Raw genomic sequence first — 18,753 nt, 5'->3', positions numbered from 1 at the left:
AATGAATGTTGATGTGGGAAACGTTTGTTTCTTGTTCTCGTTTTATTTCTGGGCAGATCAAAACGTGTTCTTATAAAAGTTCTCAATATGTGGTATTTGTGTACTTCGTTGTGTATTCATGGTCTATTATAAATCTGTTACTCCCTCCAAACTCCACTGGTTTCATCACCATGGCAACCAGTAACTCTGAAGAATCAGAGGTTTAAATTAGATTAGGCAGCAGCCTCTTTTTCATGGTGAAAACAGGTTTTTCTTTTGACTTGATGGGGAGAGAGGCTCGTGCTACTTTACTTTTTACTGTGGAGGCCGTTAGATTTTGGTTAAATTGTGCCACAAAATTCCTGCTTTCATAAAACTCTGAAGTTTAAAATCTATTAAAGAAAACATATTGTTTTTAAAAGAAACAGATCGTGACAAACCAGTTTTTCCAGTTATGTTAATGAAAACAAACTTTTCTTTTTATTATGAGGTAAATTAGAAACTTTACATGTACACCTACATTATTAGACTGTAACATGAAGCAACGCAGGATAAACTATCATCTAACTTTAAACCCCTCGAGCCAGAGCCCTGTAAAGAGAGAGTTGCGACACTCTTTGAACTCGCCGATACGCGGTCACGTGGTTCATGCAGCTCTCAATAGTTCCAAACAGCTCATCCTGTCAGTCAGTTTGAGCCGCTGCTGGCGCGACACAACACAAAAATCGACTTTTCTTACTCTACCGGACTTCTTTCAGCAATTATTGAGCAGTAACGAACTGATTACTGATTATTTCACAAACTATGCATTTTATCAAAGCATTTTTAGAAGCGGCTGATACATTTATCATTAAATTTTAGAAGGAAACGAGACAGCAAACACATATTTTTTAGAAAAAAGTTTATAGGGCTCTGCCTCTAGTGGGCTAAACATTTTTTTTAAATCAATATAAACACTTTATGATGATGATGATGATCGCCAACATGTCTACTCTGTAGTTGCTGCGTTGGCTGTAGGACAAAACCTGCAGCCTGAACACTCCACTGTTACAGAGAGAAGTCTATCTATCTTTTAATATAGCTCTATATCTCAACATATATCTATATCTATCTGTCTATATATCTATATCTATATCTGTTTATATCTATATATATCTATCTGTCTATATCTATTTCTCTATATTTATCTCTATATGTCTATATCTCTATATAATTATATCTGTATATCCATTTGTCTAGATCTACATCTCTCTATATATCTGTCTATATCTATCTATCTGTCTATATCTATATCTGTCTATACCCACTGAGCAAGGAGACTCTAAATGATGTATTTTTTAAGTCGTTTTTGCACGTCTAATTTGGGTCCCTCCCAGGTGCAGAATGTTACGACAGAAGACGTCTTTTTTGAAGCCCTGCAAATTTATAATCATAAAAGAGTAACTGTGCACAGTGATTGTGATTATGATCGTAAATTTTATGGTTATAAAAATTATGATTCACTAAGACACAACTGCACCTGTCTTGGATGTCTATACGACCTCCAAGTCCGACGTTCAAACATTCGACTTTATATCGACGTACAAGTGACGTCATGGTTAGACGTCCAGAGTGGCACATCCATTCGACGTCTAATGGTTAGTGGGTATATCTATATCTATCTGTCTATATCCATATCGCTCTATATATCTATCTCTGTCTATATCTATATCGCTCTATATATCTATCTTTATCTGTCTATATCTATATCGCTCTATATATCTATCTCTATCTGTCTATATCTATATTGCTCTATATATCTATCTCTATCTGTCTATATCTCATCTATATCTATGTCTCTCTATATCTACTGTGTATATATATGTATCTCTCTATATCTACAGTGGGGCAAAAAAGTATTTAGTCAGCCACTGATTGTGCAAGTTCTCCTACTTAGAAAGATGAGAGGTCTGTAATTTTCATCATAGGTTCACTTCAACGATGAGACAAAACGAGGGGATAAACCATCCAGGAAATCACATTGTAGGATTTTTAAATAATTTATTTGTAAATTATGGTGGAAAATAAGTATTTGGTCAATAATAAAAGTTCAACTAAATACTTTGTAACGTTTGTTGGCAACGACAGAGGTCAAACGTTTCCTTTAAGTCTTCAGCAGGTTTGCACACACTGTAGCTGATGCTTTTGGCCCATTCCTCCATGCAGGTCTCCTCTAGACCAGTGATGTTTTGGGGCGGTTGCTAGACAACACAGACTTTCAACTCCCTCCACAAATTTTCCATGGGGTTGAGGTCTGGAGACTGGCTAGGCCACTCCAGGACCTTGAAATGCTTTTTATGGAGCCACTCCTTCGTTGCTCGAGCGGTGTGTTTGGATCATCTCATGCTGGAAGACCCAGCCACGTTCCAGCTTCAGTGCTCTCACTGATGGAAGGAGGTTTTGGCTTAAAATCTCATGATACATGGACCCATTCATTTTCCCTCAACACGGATCAGTCGTCCTGTCCCCTTTGCACAAAAACAGCCGCAAAGCATGATGTTTCCACCCCCATGCTTCACAGTAGGTACGGTGTTCTTGATGCAACTCAGCATTATTCTTCCTCCAAACACGACGAGTTGAGTTTTTACCAAAAGGTTCTATTTTGGTTTCATCTGACCACATGATCTTCTCCCAGTCCTCTTCTGAATCATCCATATGCTCTCTAGGCAAACTTCAGACGGGCCTGGACATGCACTGGTTTAAGCAGGGGGACACGCCTGGCATTGCAGGATTTGAGTCCTTGGCTTAGTGGCCTTTGTTACTTTGGTCCCAGCTCTCTTCAGGTCGTTCATCAGGTCCCTCTGTGTAGTTCTGGGACTGTTCTCATGATCATTTTGACCCCACGGGATGAGATCTTGCGTGGGGCCCCAGCTCGAGGCAGATTATCAATGGTCTTGTATGTCTTCCATTTTCTTAGTTGCTCTCACAGTTGATTTATTCACACCAACCTGCTTGTCTATTCTAGATTAACTCTTCCCAGTCTGGTGCAAGTCTACAATTTTCTTCCTGGTGTCCTTCAACAGATCTTTGGTTTTGGCCATGGTTGAGTTAGGAGACTGACTGTTTGAGGCTGTGGACAGGTGTCTTCTATAAAGATAACAAGGTCAAACTGGTCCATTAATACAGGTAACGAGTGGAGGACAGAAGAGCGTCTTAAAGAAGTTACAGGTCTGTGAGAGCCAGAAATCTTGTTTGTTATTAACCAAATACTTATTTTCCACCATAATTTATAAATAAAGTCTTTGTAGGATTTTTTTAAATGTGATTTCCTGGATTTTTTCATTTAGTCTCTCATAGTTGAAGTGAACCTATGATGAAAATTAGACTTCTCTCATTTTTCTAAGTAGGAGAACTTGCACAATCTGTGGCTGACTAAATACTTTTTTGCCCCACTGTATATCTATCTCTCTATATCTATATCTATATCTATCTCTATCTCTTGCAGGCTTGAACTTCGGTGTAGTGGTTAAAGAAAAACAGAATCCAATATCAAATACAATGTTTCTTTATTATTTGTAATCCTCAGAGGCATTAAAAACAGCTGGTCATGACGAACTTAAAAATTATAAACTATGAGTAGTGTCCTGGAAAACTGATCATAAATCAGCCAAAGATCACATTCAGACAGTTCAGCTGCCAATACACGTTTAGATTTTTACCTCTCGTACACAAAACGATGGTTAGCCTGGATCATGAAGGACCCAGAAGGAGAAGGAGGAGGTCTCCACCGACTGCTGGGTTCTGGAGTTCAACGTGTCCTCAGGTCAGAAATTGGCTCGCAGAATGACAGAATACTGAATAATTGGATTACTACAGCAGTTTTCACCTCCTGAAACCTTTGCAATAACAGACGAACACAAAATCATGACCAAAACATGTCATGGAATAAAAACATAAAAATAAAAAGAATGTGCAAATGTCTTTTACAAACTCGAATAACATCGGTAACAAAAACACGCTCCTCATAAAACTGCAGCACATTTGAAGTACAGTACGGTTGGTTTTCATAAAGCCTTTTTTAAACACGACACATTCTACAGCGACTCCCGCTACAGACACAGTAAGGCCAAAAAAAACCAACGCTTAAGACAATTATTAGTGAATATAGAGAAACCGTTGTAATGTATTAACTTTCACCGCATCAAATCTGGCCTTTTAGGTCAAAAACACTGAGGAGTAAGGGAAAACTTAAAACCACAGCATGCAAAAGAAAATGCAACAAAAGCATTGTTAACAGATGGATGGTTCTGTGGAGAAAATTAAAAAAAAAAATTAAAAAATAAAGATAGGCTCAGTTGACAACCATGACAGCATCGGATTTGAAAGATTAAACTCATCAGCGGCCTCATGTACAAAGAGTGCGCACGCACAAAAACGTGGCGTACGCCCTTTTTCACGCAAAACTTCAGACGTATCGTGGACGAAATGACCGTGGAAATGTGCGCAGCCCCACGCCAACTTCATGGCTGGTGTACACGTTTCTATGGTTACTGGTCCATTGGTGACACTTAAAGAGGTGATGCTGGGCTCAATGACGTGAAAACTGTTATTGTACACAGCAGACATGCATGATGAACAATAAATACAGTCACGTGTATGAAATTAGATGAGTGGATATAAAAGCTGCACAAAACGCTGCAGAAAACGCCTTTAACAACAACGGCTTTAGCCTTATTAGAAGATATAGCAAATGGCACAAAACGCAGAGCGTGTATCGTACTTTTTGCTGTATAAGTTGCAGTTTTATTGCATGCCCTGCAACTTATACGCTGAAGCGACACATTTATGGATTTTTTTCCCATATTTAAACCAATTTTTGGCTGAGATATGACCATTTTCATTCAATCTGAATGAAAATATTGAACAGTACCATTTTTCAGCCGCTAAATGGCACCAGAGTTGTATGGCATGCCGTTGTGTCATGTAATAGGTAAAAGTGGCTGCTAATGACACAATTGGCTCGCCACAGTCTGCCTTCGTCCAGCTCGCCTGGAGCAACCGTCAAATAAGCTGCATTTCGTTGCGACACACCGGAGAAATGCAGCTGATTTGACCATTGAAGTGCATTTATTAAGTAAAAGTTCAACTGAGACAAACATTTACTATAAAGTCGAGCAAACAAATAATTGTTTTTAAGTGTTAATCTTGTTAAATTCTAGTCAACGTCCTCCCGTGCACGCTCCTGCGGCTGCCATTTGGCAGCTAATTGATTTTTGGCACAACACCGGCCCACATTTCTGGGTTGTCAGCGGTGACGCATAATAGATGCGACTTATACGGCGAAGCGACGTATTTATGCATTTTCCCACTTTATTAGACATATTTGGACTGATGCGACTTATAGGGCGGAAAATATGGTATTTAGAGACGGAGACGATTTCCTGGCCCATGACGACAACTGGCTCATCAGCCGTTTTAGATTTCCAAGGCCAATACTTTTTGAACAGTGCTTTGAGCGTGACACAGCGAGGAGCCGTGCGCTGCCCGTGCACATACAGCTGATGACCACAGTGGGGTTCCTATAGCAACAGGGGCATTCCAAAGGGAGCTGGCAGTCCGATTGGGACTGTGCCAGTCCACCCTGAGCCGAGCCACGCCAGCTGTGTGGGATGGAATTATCCATATATCAGTCAGGTACATCAAATTCTCTACAACGCAGCTGAACACGCAAACATCAAAGCACAATTTGCAGCGACAGCAGGTTTTCTTAATGAACTCAAAGCTATCGACTGAACACAGTGCTATAAAAGCACCAGCACAGGATGAACACGTTTATGTAAACAGGAAGAATTTCCAGTCAACCAATGTGCAAATCATGTGTGATGGGCAAAAGCAACTAACCAACACTGTGGCGAGGTGTCCTGGTTCAACGCTCAACTTGTTCATTCTAATGAACAGCATGGTTGGCGTGGGGTGGGATGGGTGGCTTTGTGGTGAGTAAATTCATTTAATCATATTAATATTGATCTCCTTGATGCAAACGGAGCCTGTGCACCCCCATGTATCATCCTGTCTTCTTTGTATCATTACAAGTCCGAGGTTCAAGTGGGTGACTTCCTGTTTTTTGCTGGTTAAACTGGTTTCAGAGTGATCTTCCAAGCCCCAGATTGTTTCTGTGTGCATAGTAATGCCAATAAACACATGCACAAAGTGTGAAATGCCTCACCCTTTCTCTAGTGCACTCCTGCATTAATTTACAACAACAGTGTAGTCCATGTAAGTGGTGATGGAGTCGTCCTCCGCTTCACATGCACCTTAACGTCGGACCATTTTTCCTTGATGTCTGCAGGTGTGCGCTGTTCTTCTGAGCCCACAGCATTTACAGCTTTCCGTACATTGTCCCACTCACTCCTTTTGCGCTCGGCGCTAATGCCAGAGAACAGCGTGAGAGACTCGGCTGGTGCAGGGCATATTTAAATCTATTTACAGTATTTTGCAGACTATAAAGCGCACCAGATTATAAGGCGCATTAAGCAAAACAAGTTAATTTTGACATTTTTTTTTTTTAGCTCTGTGTACAGTACCACATAAAATCAGTTGAAGGTCACTAAGCACAACCAGAATTAATACATAAGGCGCACCGGATCATAAGGTTCACTGTTGATTTGTGAGACAATTAAAGGATTTTAAGTGCTCCTTATAGTCTGAAAAATACGGTACATATTTAAATGGAGAAGTGTCAAGGGAGAAGTTGGGTACTGGCTGATGCACGCTCAGTTCCACATTGATTGGGACGTCAAAGGAAGTGTGCTTGGTTTCATGCGTACGAACGGTTTCATACATTTGGATTTATTTGTGCGTACGCCGTTTTCTCGATTTAAGCGTACGCCATGTTTCAGTAGGAAATCCACGCAAGTCTTTGAACACGAGGCTACAATCTAAATTTAAAAAATGTCAGTAACGGTGTAAAAATAATTCAAATTCAGTGTCTGAAGTTTTCAGAATTACACGAGAAAGCCACGAGTTCAGACAGCAGCTGCCTCGGACTGATGATGCTCTCGTTGTAAATTGAACCCGTTTGAAGACATGGTCGAGTCGACTGGTGAAGTTCGGTCTCACCAGTTTGCAGCAAAGTATATCGCTCGGTTTTTGGCCCGTCTCACTGAAGAGGAGCCAATCACAAACTTGCTCAGCCCAAAAACATTCAAAGTTTTTTTATTTTTTTCCTATTTACTGTATTTTTTAAATATTTTTCACTCGATGACAACATCCATTAAGCTGCCAATCATCTGAACTCTTTACAATCTTTTAATTTTTTTTAAGAATACTAACAAAATACCTTCTGATATTATACCTACAAATGTTTCATTTCCTTTTGAGACACAGACGTCTCCATCAGATGGTGGTAAATACTATGACGGCACAAAACTTGAAACATTTCTAAATCCATAAATCAGAACTCCAAACTTCAGCGTAAACATGCTGGTTAACATTTTAATGGTAATATTCGAGTGTGGAAGCACGTCCTGCCTCAGCTTCGGTAGTGTGGACCTTTTGTTTTACAGGTGGTGCAAACGGTGTTAGTAGGAGGTGAGTTCGCTTTGAAACCTGGGACGCTTGCCTTCATTCAGTCGTTAAAGAAACAAACCTCCACTGCTCTTTCCTTCGCAACGAGTGCAAGTTAAACGTTTCGGGTTTAAAACATCCACCGACAGACGTGCTGCAGAAAAGTGAATTGAAACATGAAGTGAAATGGGGAAAATGATCTACTAGTTGTCGGTTTGGTCTTCGGTTTTCTCCTCCAGGGGCGTTTCCGGAGGCGGCTGCTCGGGCGTGTCTTCGCCCTGATGGGTGGGCTCTGTGGCTTCTTAGGCTGAGGGTTCCTGCACCTGCGGGGGCGGCTGTAGCTCTGCGGTTTGCGTGCAGTTGATTGGCGTGAGCGCTATGGGAGGCTGCAGAGAGTAAAGTGTTTGAAAGGGTTTAACAGTCTCATTTGAAAATATCACAGAACAAAAGGAGCTGAAAAAATACAATTCTGAAAACGTTGGATAAAACGTAAATAAACTAATAAATACAATAATTTGCAAATCTCATAAACTCATATTTTATTCACAATAGTAAATACAGCAATCGTTGAAACTAAGAAATTGTTCCGCGGCTGAAAGTCAGTGTTGCGTCCCCGTCGTCTTCAGGCCCTCAGGGGCCGCTCGCTGTATTAAAACGGGTCCGATTCTGTTCTTGACATCACGGCGTGGGCTCAGAGACACGTCCACAAATCACCGTCTGTAAACACAGCCCGCTGTGCCAGTCACAAACGCAGGTTAAAGCTCTATTGTGCAGGACAGAATCCAGAGACACGGCCATTTTCTTTGGTCCAAAATTCGTTTAAAATGGAACGAGGCAAAATGAAATGTTCTGTGGTCAGATAATTTGATTTATTTATTTATTTATAGATACCACAGCCACATTCTTTGTACTAAAGAGGAGAGGCACCATCCAGCCTGTTATCAGCACACAGTTCAAAAGCCTGCCTCTCTGATGATATGGGGGTGCATTAGTGCTTATGTCCTGAGCAGCTCACATCTGAAAGGGCACCATCAATGCACAAAAAAATAAAAGCAGGTTTAAGAACATATGCTCCTATTCAGACCACATCTTTTTCAGGGAAGGTCTTGCACATTTCAGAAAGAAATCTAAACTGCATCCATTCCAACAACAAGCTGAACTGGCCTGCCTCCAGTCCAGACCGCTCACCATTATACATTTGAACGTCATGAAACAAAGAATCCAGCGAAGACCACGACTGCTGAACAGCTAGACCTCCATCAGACAAGAACGGGACAACAGTCCCTCCAAAACCTCCTGGTCTCAGTTCTTGGACGTTCCGAGGAAGAAGAGTAAACAGCAGTAAATATAACTGTCCCATGGTTTTGGAGATGTGTTGCATAAAAAGGCAGTTTCTTAGTAAAACATAATAAATGTATAAACAACCTTCCATTGTGAATAAAATCTGAATTTATAAGATTTACATTTGACACAGAGGCCCAACTTTTTCAAAACTGGGCTTGTATGCAGACGCAAACGTTTACAGTTATGTTCGCACAATGCACACGCTAAAGGAGCTTTATGTGTTGTCAGAGGTAAACAAGTCAGAGGAAATTATTTACAGGAGAGCCCACTAAAGCCACGAGTCTGATTAAGATAGATCACTAACCGATCAATGACGCAGAAACAAGAAGTTTTAATTTAGATGACAACAGAAAGGACATGTAAGTGAGGTCAGGGTGTTTTAATTGTGGAGTGTAAACCCGGTTAGAATACCTGCAGTGACATTGACAGGCAGCTGAGCCCTCAGCAGCAGACTACACAGCCAGTAACAAAGGAAGCAGCGAGGGGGAGGAGGGGAGGGGGGGACAGTAAAACAGAAGCAGATGGAATGGAGGGAATTATATAAAGGGCTTTACTCAACTTGAAATTTTACTTCCCTCTGCATGTTTTTTTTTTTTAATCAATGCTAGATTGATTTTAGTCTTTTGTTGCTAAAAAAAAATGTCTTTTTGCTCTTCCGCAGTAGGCAGTCATATCAAACTGGTATTCACCACAAATCCACTTCCAGTCCAGAACTGGGGCAACTCCTTGCGCCACAGCGCTACGGCGAGGCTGGTGATCAGAGTGCAAGGCACTAGGTAGAGCAAGGCTGGCTGGCCCATCTGCATCACGGCCAGAGCCACGAAGGTGATCAGCAGGCCGATCCCGTACGCTGAGGACAAAGAGGTCAGGATCAGAAACAGAAGAATATGTTAACATTGGATGTGCTTTTAAAAAGACAAGAACGCAAGGTTGGTAAAAATATTTTCTACTAGGAACTGTAGGAAGTCGGCCTCCCTTATATTCAGACCTCATACTTTAAACCAGGGGTGTCCAAACATTTTCATATGTGGGCCAAAACCTTGAAGATGAAAAGAGACACGAGCCACAAAAATACTAATAGTAATACATAATTAATAATAATGAGCGTACGTATTTTAGTGATTTATTTTAACTCAACGTAAACAATATTTTGGAGAATGGGACAAAATTGACTAATTTTGATGAAGAAGAATTTTTAAATTCTTCCATTTATTATTATTATTTTTCTTTTTACTGTTGCAGATCCAAAACATTAAAAGCTTCATAAACATTAACCTTTTATTATTATTTTTTATTTAATCTATTAGATTTTATTGATTTATTGCCAAAGGAATGTATTCGGCTTAATACTGCTCATTTTGAGAGTTTTTAATCCGTTTTGCTGTTAAACCTAAAAATTATTTTTAAAAATCATCATCATTAAATTTGCACATACATCTCTTAAGCCTATGGGCCAAAATTATACCATCTTTAAAACTACAAATGTGGGCCGCACAAAATCACTCCAAGGGCCACAAGCGGCCCCCGGGCCACACTTTGGACACCCTGCTTTAAACTATTCCCTTTTTCAACAGAAGTGATTTTTGAAACCTGAACCAAAGACCAGACTGTCAGATCATTTTAAGCATGGATGTTACCTACTCACCAAGTGGCAAGATTTCCGTTTGGATTAATAAAAACAGATTTGTTGCTAAACTGACTCCAAGTGCATCCAACGTGTTGTTTGGTTTTCTCTTCTACAGTAACAGCGAACAACAGAAAGTTTGCAGCCAAATATATTTCTGGACCAGAGTGGCTCCTAACGAGGAGCGTCTGGGAGGATATCTTACTGCACCTAATGAGGAATGGTCGGATGAGATTAGAGTACTGGACGTGTGCATGGAGGCAGGTTTTAATCCCAGATGTTAACACGGCCAAACAGAAGTGGAATGAAAAATAATTTGAGCAGTAAACTCTGGTCTCCATGTGAAGCCCTTTGAATGCAGCATCATTTACAACCACTCAAACTACAGAGCTCTTACCAATCGTACAGGTCACAAAGTAGATCCTAGAGGATTGTGTTAAAATGTCAAATCGGTGACAGTACACCACCAGCAGACCTAAAGAAGAAAACAATCTTCATGTCAGCACAAAGGTCAACAAACAGCCTGAGCTTTGTCCTACAGACTGAATCATCACTGATCTGGAGCTGTGTGTTCATTCGTCTGTCAGCACAATATTAACTAAAGTCAAAGTAGCAGCCACAGCCAAATTACTTTTTTTTAAAAATCAACACTAAAACCAATTTTACAGATATTGAGCTGGAATTTGGTGTAGTTGTAAGTGAGTTATCCCCAACACATGCTCTGAGGGTTCACAGATCAGTTTTGAAACTCTTGCAGGCAACGCAGTGCAAGGGATGAAACAAGTGCGAGGAAAAATGACCCACCTGGTACTAAGATGTCTCCAAAGCCCAGGAGGGAGAAGGGTCGGTCGCAAAGAGCCAGAGGAGAAGAGTTTAACCTCGGCACCTTGAGCACCATGGGGAGCTGCAGACACAAACACCAGAGTCACCGCGGCTGCTTTCCCTCCCATCGGAGAGGAATAACTGGACCTGGAGGAGCAGGAGCGGATTTGAGGGGCTCACCTTTTCATGAGTGGCGGAGTCAGAGGGACCTGCCGCTACCTCCACCATTATACTTTCCCCACTCTGAGCAAAACAAGAAATAATCAGAAAACACAAGTATTTAAAGCAAACGCAATAACATTACGATAACTGTGTGCTCATTCGTACCTTTGTAAAGAAGGGTGTAATGAATACGAAGAAAACATCGTAAACAAACAGAACTGACAGAAGTAAAGTGCAAGCCTATAGAAAAAAACACAACATTTGTTACAATTTATTGGTTGAGTAAACATCTCGAAAACATTTTTTTTTTTAATTATTATATCAGTCAGCACCTTGAATGTGGACAATCGGACTGTTTTGAGCATGTAGAGACAGAAGGTAATCCCCAGGGCGTCCTGCAACACCCACGCCCACCTGGACGACACAGAACAAGAACATTTGTCAGCCGACACCAGTTACATCGTTACTTCAGCACCTTATTTTACTTCGTAGTAACCATCCAGCTCTGGTATGGATCAGTGCTCATAATCAATCTGAGAGCAAAATTCCTCAGGAAAAGTGCTCAATCTTTAACAAAATACAAGTGAATTTGCTGCTTACAGCAAGTCCAGACGTGGATAAAATTGGTGGAACCCTTTAATAACCAAAAACACAATTAATGTGACGAAAGCCAAAAAGCTTTAGGTTTGTCTCATCAGTCCAAGAAACTTTGGGCCTATTATCCATTTTGGTGAATTTCTATCTGGAGTTTTTGTGGTGTTCTGCCATTCGCGCTATCCGACTAATCAACCTGGGGTCGCATTTTCTCTTGCGTCCACATCCTGGGAGGCTGTCTATAGACCCAAGAACCTTATGCTTTTTAATAATAATGGCAACTGTGATCACAGGAACATGAAGCTGCTTGGAGATGGTCCTGTAGTCTTCACCTTTAACATGGACATCTAGAATCTTCTTTGAGCTCCTAAGACAGTTCTTGCCTTTGTGTTCACTGTGGTGCACTCAACGATACCAAACTACCCGTGGCTGTTCCCTTTAAATCAGCTGAATAGCTGATGAAAAGCTTGAAGGAACTTGTGAGGATAATTAAGGTCAAACATAGTTAGAAACATGACTAATGCAGAGATTTGTCTCTTTAAGAATATTAACCAATCTAGAATAATTACCTCAAATAAACAACTAAATCATTTATTTTCTACTAAAGGCGTAAAATTAGACAATCGCTTCTCCAGATAAATGAAACACTGTTTCAATGAGCTCTAAGAGTACCAACAAACACATCTGTATAATAGCAGGGGAATGATTTGACACTTGGGTCACGCCGAACTCACTGGTCTTCGTTGCGAAACACCATCCAGATGATGCTGACGCCGATGCAGAGCGCCGACAGCAGCAGCATGCGGATCTGTGGCCGCTTGTGGAGGTACGGCAGGTTGTTCTCAGGGATCCTGTTGTTATAAAGGGTTCACGTGTCAGTCGGTGTAACAGTCACAGCCATGTCAACTCAACCGTTTACGCTGGTTTCTTTGACAGAGCATTTCTAGCCATCGAGCCTGCTTTAGAAGTTGCATCGATTAGCTACAAAACTAAACTGTGTCGTTCTAAAACATACACAGGGAGCATGATCAGAGAACGTGTTGTCAATGTGAGGAGTCTCACCTGCACTTGCAGAAAGGAATTCTCCTGACAAACGGCCACAGGCAGCTGTGGAGGCCGACAGAGGAGGCCACACAGAAGATCCCGATGACCCAAAGGGCTGAACAAGGAGAAACAGCAGAAGTTAGCAGGCGACCTTATGCCAGGATGTGATACTTTAGTCATTTTGATTGAAGAAAACAACATTTTTAGGCTGGTAATAATTCCTAAATAAATCAAAAGATTATAAAGAAGCAGATTATAAATTGAATTGGAAGGCTCATATTGATCATGTAAAAAGCCAAAATGTCAAAAACTATTGCAGTGCTGAATAAAATAAAACGTCTTCTAAATAAGAAATCACTTTACATGCTATAATGTTGTCTCATACTTCCATACATGAATTAATGTGTTGAGATCTGGGGAAACTCGTATAAAACCAACACAAACCCGGTCTACATGCTCCAGAAGAAAAGCTATCTGAATTATAACTGCGTCCGATTACTTTCACCCAACTAAAGACATATTTCTTACATTGAATATTTGAAAATGTTATAACTTAGTAGAACTCAGAACAGCAGTGATTATGTACAAAGCCTATAATAAACTCCTTCCCAGGTGTATACAAAAGTGGTTCAAAATTAAATGGAAAAACTATGATTTAAGAGGATTTATTTAAAAAACAAAGGTTAGGACAAATATTAAAAACAACTGTACTTCAGTTAGAGGGATTCAGGTGTGGAATAGTTGTTGTAAGGAGTTACAACTGTGCTTTTCACTCTTTAAATTAAAAAAAATGTATAAAATCATTTAATAAACAAATATAATAAGGTTTGACAGGTTTTTTTTTAATCTTTTTCCTTTTTTTATGTTTTTTTAATATAAGTTTGTCTATCAGTTTAGCTGGAATTCCTTGATATGTTTTAGACAATTATATAGGAAAAATTCTGCTGCTTTCATTTTGATGTCTTATATATTAATATAGAGAAGGTATAATAAGCTTGTACGTCTACCTACACTACATACACGTTTTTTTCAGTCTATATTTGTGTTTTTGTGTTCTTAATATTTTTACGAAACTGGTTTGGTTCAGAATTTGTATGTAAATTTAGGGACAGGACTGGATAAGCCATTTATTCTTCCTGCTCCCTTTTTGAACATTTTTGTTTTGTTTCCAGAATATTTTAGTGGCAATATTTACGTTTTTAAATTTGTTTATGGTTTTGTGGAAATTTTTAAACGTTTGACAAGAAATAAAGAATTAAAAGGAGCATTACTTTCACTGATGTGTGGGTCGGTGTTCGGTGAGCTGGGCGAAACTTTATATGACCATTTTGGCTTCTTTTTAGTGCTGCCCGTTTTTACATTTAAAAAGGTTAAACTGCCCTGTAATGCTAGAAACAGTTGGTCTGTTTCCAGTTGGCTGCTAAACGGAGAGGCTATAAAACTTTACTTAAACAAATTTGCTCAGGTAAAAACACTTGACTCGTTTCTTTCATCGTTACTTTTATTTTAAGCTCCGTATACTTTTTATAACAGAGAAATCGGACAGTCTTTCAAAGAAAATTAAACTGCATTTATTTATTAAAGGAATAGATATTTCCTGCTACGCTTGCATGTTAAAGTTTTAAACAAATATATAAATGTGAAATGTTAATGATCAGAGTCAGCATGAGATCGACTCCACTCGGCTCTCGGCTCATCTTGGGGCAGATGTGGCTGAGTGGTTAGAGCAGTTTTCCTCCAATGGGAGAGCTGGGGGTTCGATTCCACCAGTAGTCTCATGCTGAAGTGTCCTTGGGCAAGACGCTGAACGCCTCGTTGCCTCCGATGTGTGTCCCATCGGTGTATGAATGTGATAAAGCACTGGTGAGTCTTGTATAGACATAGCAGAGTGCTGCATGAATGTGTAAATTATGGCATAGATTGTAAAGCGTTGTGAGTATCTTTATAAGATAGAAAGGAGCTGTATAAGCACAGCCCATTTACCATTTATCGTTCTTCTCGGGTGTACTGTAGGTGATTTGCCACTGTAACTTGTTTCCCCACTCTGTGAGCAAGATCATCAATGCAAAGTGGGCGGTGTCATAACTGGTCATTGTGTTCGAGCCACTCGGCCGATGTGGTCCTTAATCACTCTGTAAAGTGGACATCAATTTCTTTAGCTTATCCCGGCACTGCTCATAAGTCCACGTGTGGCCGTGCTGCACCATCATCTCTGACATCTCTCTGTAAATATGCTCATTTCTTATGGGGTCGTCCGTCAACACGATCAGAGAGGAAGAGGAGGTTCAGATTAGTTTGCAGTTTTGCTGGCTGGGTCATCCAGTGACTAGGCCTGTCACGATAACAAATTCTGCTGGGCGATTAATTGTCTCAGAAATTATTGCGATAAGTGATAATATTGTTTGAAATTTGACAATAATTAATCATTATTGTCAAATTTAAGAAGAAATGTTGGTTAATTTGTTTTGTGTGTAGTACTTTTTTCGACCACCGGATGGCAGTATAAGACTGTTTGAACCGAAGGATGGACAGTGAGGGAGTGAGCAGCATGAGGAAGGCCCCTTGATGTGACATGGGCTGTCTCTCCTTCCTTTCTTCGGTTCTCAAAATGGCAGACGCTCGGTGTGGTTTGAGCTCTTTAGCATAGCATTTGTCACACAAAGTTTTTAATTAAAAAAAAATCAGTAAACAAGTTCTCAGCTTCTTTTTGCAGTGAAAAATATTTTTTTTACACAAAAGGCACGGGTTTCAACTGTGAATTTTGGAGCTTCGACAAGACTGAGGTTTTTCCAGAGGTCAGCCTGTTAGCTTAGCTTCTCAGCTTAGCTGCTTTTAACGATCCAAAAACATAATTTTGGACGGTTAAAACAGATTTTAAAGAGAAAAGAGAAAGGGGGGAATCAGTGAAGAGCACCGGAGTTGAACCTTTTGTCATCCGATGTCTTCAGTGGAAAGAGACAAAGAAACAATAAAGCCTATAAATGAAAATGAGGTCGATAATTTTCATTTATCGTGCAATTAATTGATTTATTGTTTATTGCGACAGGCCTACCAGTGACGTAACTCAATGGCCAATCAACAGCTGCCGTCTGCTTATGTCAAAATCGGTACCTTGGAGAAGTCCACTTGGAACCTTAAACAAGATGATTCCATAAGCTGCGCTGAGTGGGGGTGGGTACCAGCAGGGGGCAGGACCCTAACTGGTGCAGAACCCATGAGAGTTGAGACAGTGGCAAAGCGCCATAAGTGACAGCTGATAATCTCAGAAAATTTGAGCTCATTATCTGCAAAATTATGAGTTACAACCATTTTTGTGTTTGCCAAGACAAGTTGGTTGTGGTGGCCATCTTGAATCGAGCTGTAGACGTACGCCCATTGAGCACTTGAACTTTGATGTGCGAGTGTCTGTGTCGTACCCAGGTGGTCGTAGAAAAAGTAAAGGAGCACCAGCATGTTGCAGCACATGACCACGAACACACAGATCATGATGGGGGTGACGTCCACCGTCTCCTCGTCCTGCTTGTCCGCACCGTCGTCCCGCTTATGCTTCATGTAACGTCTGCAGGAGAAACAAAAGGAGCAAACACTGAAGAATACAGAACTCTGATTTAGTCTTTCTGTGTTTATTTCATTACAGATTTTGACTGAAAACATTAAGGTTTCCTTTTTATAGTGTTGCAATGAAACTACTTCTTCAGTTTGTGCTTCTTTTTTTAACCATTCATTTATCAGCACATCTTGATTGGTGACAGTGTACCATAACTTTTAGTATCTGTGACTTTCATACTTTTCAACATATTTAGTTTATTTACAAAATTGTTCCCCATCTTGAAAGCTCTTCAACTCTTTCAAATGTGCTTCGGCATACTAGCTCCATTTTTATGAAGGTATTTTTTATGAATCATTTAGCTTTAAACTACTGTTTTCTAATTTTCTATACGGTTTTTCTGATTTTAGCTTTTACTTACTGCTTTGTTCATTTATTTTTAATTTGAGGATACCACTTTGCTAATCTTAGCTCGCGTTCCTATCTATTTACGACTGCTTAATTTTTTTCTAGTTGAAAGTAGAATTCAGGATGACTGTCCTGATATTCATTTGTTTAATTGTTTATTTATTATTTACTTTTGGGGTCTTGTGCATCAGAAACCCCCCTTAAAGGGTACCCAGTCACCTTGGTAACGCAGTCAGAAAGAATGAGCTCGGACTGGTGTTGAGTCACTTACACGGCCTCAAATAAGCAGCGCTGTCTTTTCATAGAGCTGCAACCACACAGCACAGACTACTTGGTTTGTAAAAAAGGAAACATGCACACCATCTCACACACAAAAATCAGTTTAATCATAGGCTTGTTCACCAAGTAAATGACAGATTTTCTCTGAAGATGCATCTCATAAATCCTGTGATGTTTAACTCTGATCTAAAATTAGCAGCTGGAGCTGAAAGTGCATAAGCAGAAGAAAAACTGAATATGTTTTATTGTTATTTGCAGGGAAATGACACATTTTTGTGTAAAGCTGCACTTTCTTATTTGACTTTGAAAGTCAAATGTTTCTATTTTTAAATCACTCACTTTTTGCTGTCACTGCTGCCGGCCCAGTAGCCTCCGATGGCTACGGTTCCCACCGCCATCAAGAAGATTATCACCATGTTATAGTCTAACACGGGCTCATTGGGTGCGTACATGGCAACAAGACTTCCTTCTCCAAAGGTCTGGTAAAATAAGAAACGTTAGGACAGTGTTTGGGTTATGAATTCAGTTAAAAAAAAAAAAAAACACTGGTGAAATGGCATCAGATTTCTCACCTTGCTTATGTCCAACGAATCAGAGTAGCTCAGCAGTGCTACGGGAATGTCGATCTCTTCGTACTGAGTCTTGTTCCCTGCTGGTGGAGTCTAACAACAACTTTTTTTTCAGTTGAGATAAACCAAAATGAGTTTATTTTTGAAGCACGTTATAAAATCTTACCAGCCTTTCCTTACTGACAATGAGCAGGCCCTTGGCACCGTTAATCTGGGCCAGGCGAACCTTTTCATAGAAAGTGCAGTTGCCCCTCATCACCATTGGGATGCGATTCGGGAAGCCCCCCTCCGGGACGTCGGAGGGCAAGCACAGGACCGAAGATGTCAAATCATAGATCTGAAGGCGTGACTGTGAAATAAATAAATAAAAAAGGTTCAATAATGACACTTCGCAAAATACAACTTAAAGATTTTCTGTTTCGAATGATACAACTACAATCCAAGAAATACAATTTGTTTTATTTGAACATCTCTTGGAAGCTAAAAATTCCTGCATTTATTTCCTGTTTACAGGTACTTTAAACTGAGTTGTAGCTGTTTTGATCAAACCAAGAAAACAACATTATTTTAATTCTAATGCAATAAATGATACTCAGATGACTTTCAGCTACAACCACATCAAACTTTAGCTCATTATCCATAAAACAGACTGTGTTATGGTCATTTTTGTTTGGATATTGTTGATAAGCTGCAGCTCTTGTATTGACGTCAAAAGTTAATCCGTTGTAGGCGTACAACCAATAATTACTTTCCTTCTAACTACTTTTGCCAAAGCTACAGACAGATAGACACACGCCAAAACATTATTGTCTCCGTTGGCAAGCGATAATGACGGG

At 40.0% G+C, this 18,753-nt stretch overlaps 1 protein-coding gene across 1 annotated transcript in view; it reads right to left on the bottom strand.

Annotated features, from left to right (window-relative positions):
• Window positions 1-7,618: 7,618 nt before the first annotated feature.
• Window positions 7,619-18,753, bottom strand: part of sppl2 (signal peptide peptidase-like 2) — a 12,456-nt gene continuing 1,321 nt past the window's right edge. Inside the window, exons 2-14 of the mRNA XM_037681364.1 lie at window positions 18,084-18,266; window positions 17,921-18,010; window positions 17,688-17,827; window positions 16,531-16,673; window positions 13,133-13,229; window positions 12,805-12,921; window positions 11,809-11,890; window positions 11,642-11,716; window positions 11,495-11,557; window positions 11,297-11,396; window positions 10,890-10,967; window positions 9,558-9,718; window positions 7,619-7,910 (exon numbers count right to left, since the gene is read on the bottom strand). Of these exons, the coding sequence (XP_037537292.1) occupies window positions 7,827-7,910; window positions 9,558-9,718; window positions 10,890-10,967; window positions 11,297-11,396; window positions 11,495-11,557; window positions 11,642-11,716; window positions 11,809-11,890; window positions 12,805-12,921; window positions 13,133-13,229; window positions 16,531-16,673; window positions 17,688-17,827; window positions 17,921-18,010; window positions 18,084-18,266 (1,413 nt within the window). The 3' untranslated portion in view covers window positions 7,619-7,826. The remainder of the gene's footprint in view (window positions 7,911-9,557; window positions 9,719-10,889; window positions 10,968-11,296; window positions 11,397-11,494; window positions 11,558-11,641; window positions 11,717-11,808; window positions 11,891-12,804; window positions 12,922-13,132; window positions 13,230-16,530; window positions 16,674-17,687; window positions 17,828-17,920; window positions 18,011-18,083; window positions 18,267-18,753) is intronic.

The sequence above is a fragment of the Nematolebias whitei genome, chromosome 9 (genome assembly GCF_014905685.2).
Source record: "Nematolebias whitei isolate Nwh7 chromosome 9, NemWhi1, whole genome shotgun sequence".
Classification (NCBI taxonomy): domain Eukaryota; kingdom Metazoa; phylum Chordata; class Actinopteri; order Cyprinodontiformes; family Rivulidae; genus Nematolebias; species Nematolebias whitei.
This window is presented reverse-complemented; position numbering and strand designations above follow the sequence as displayed.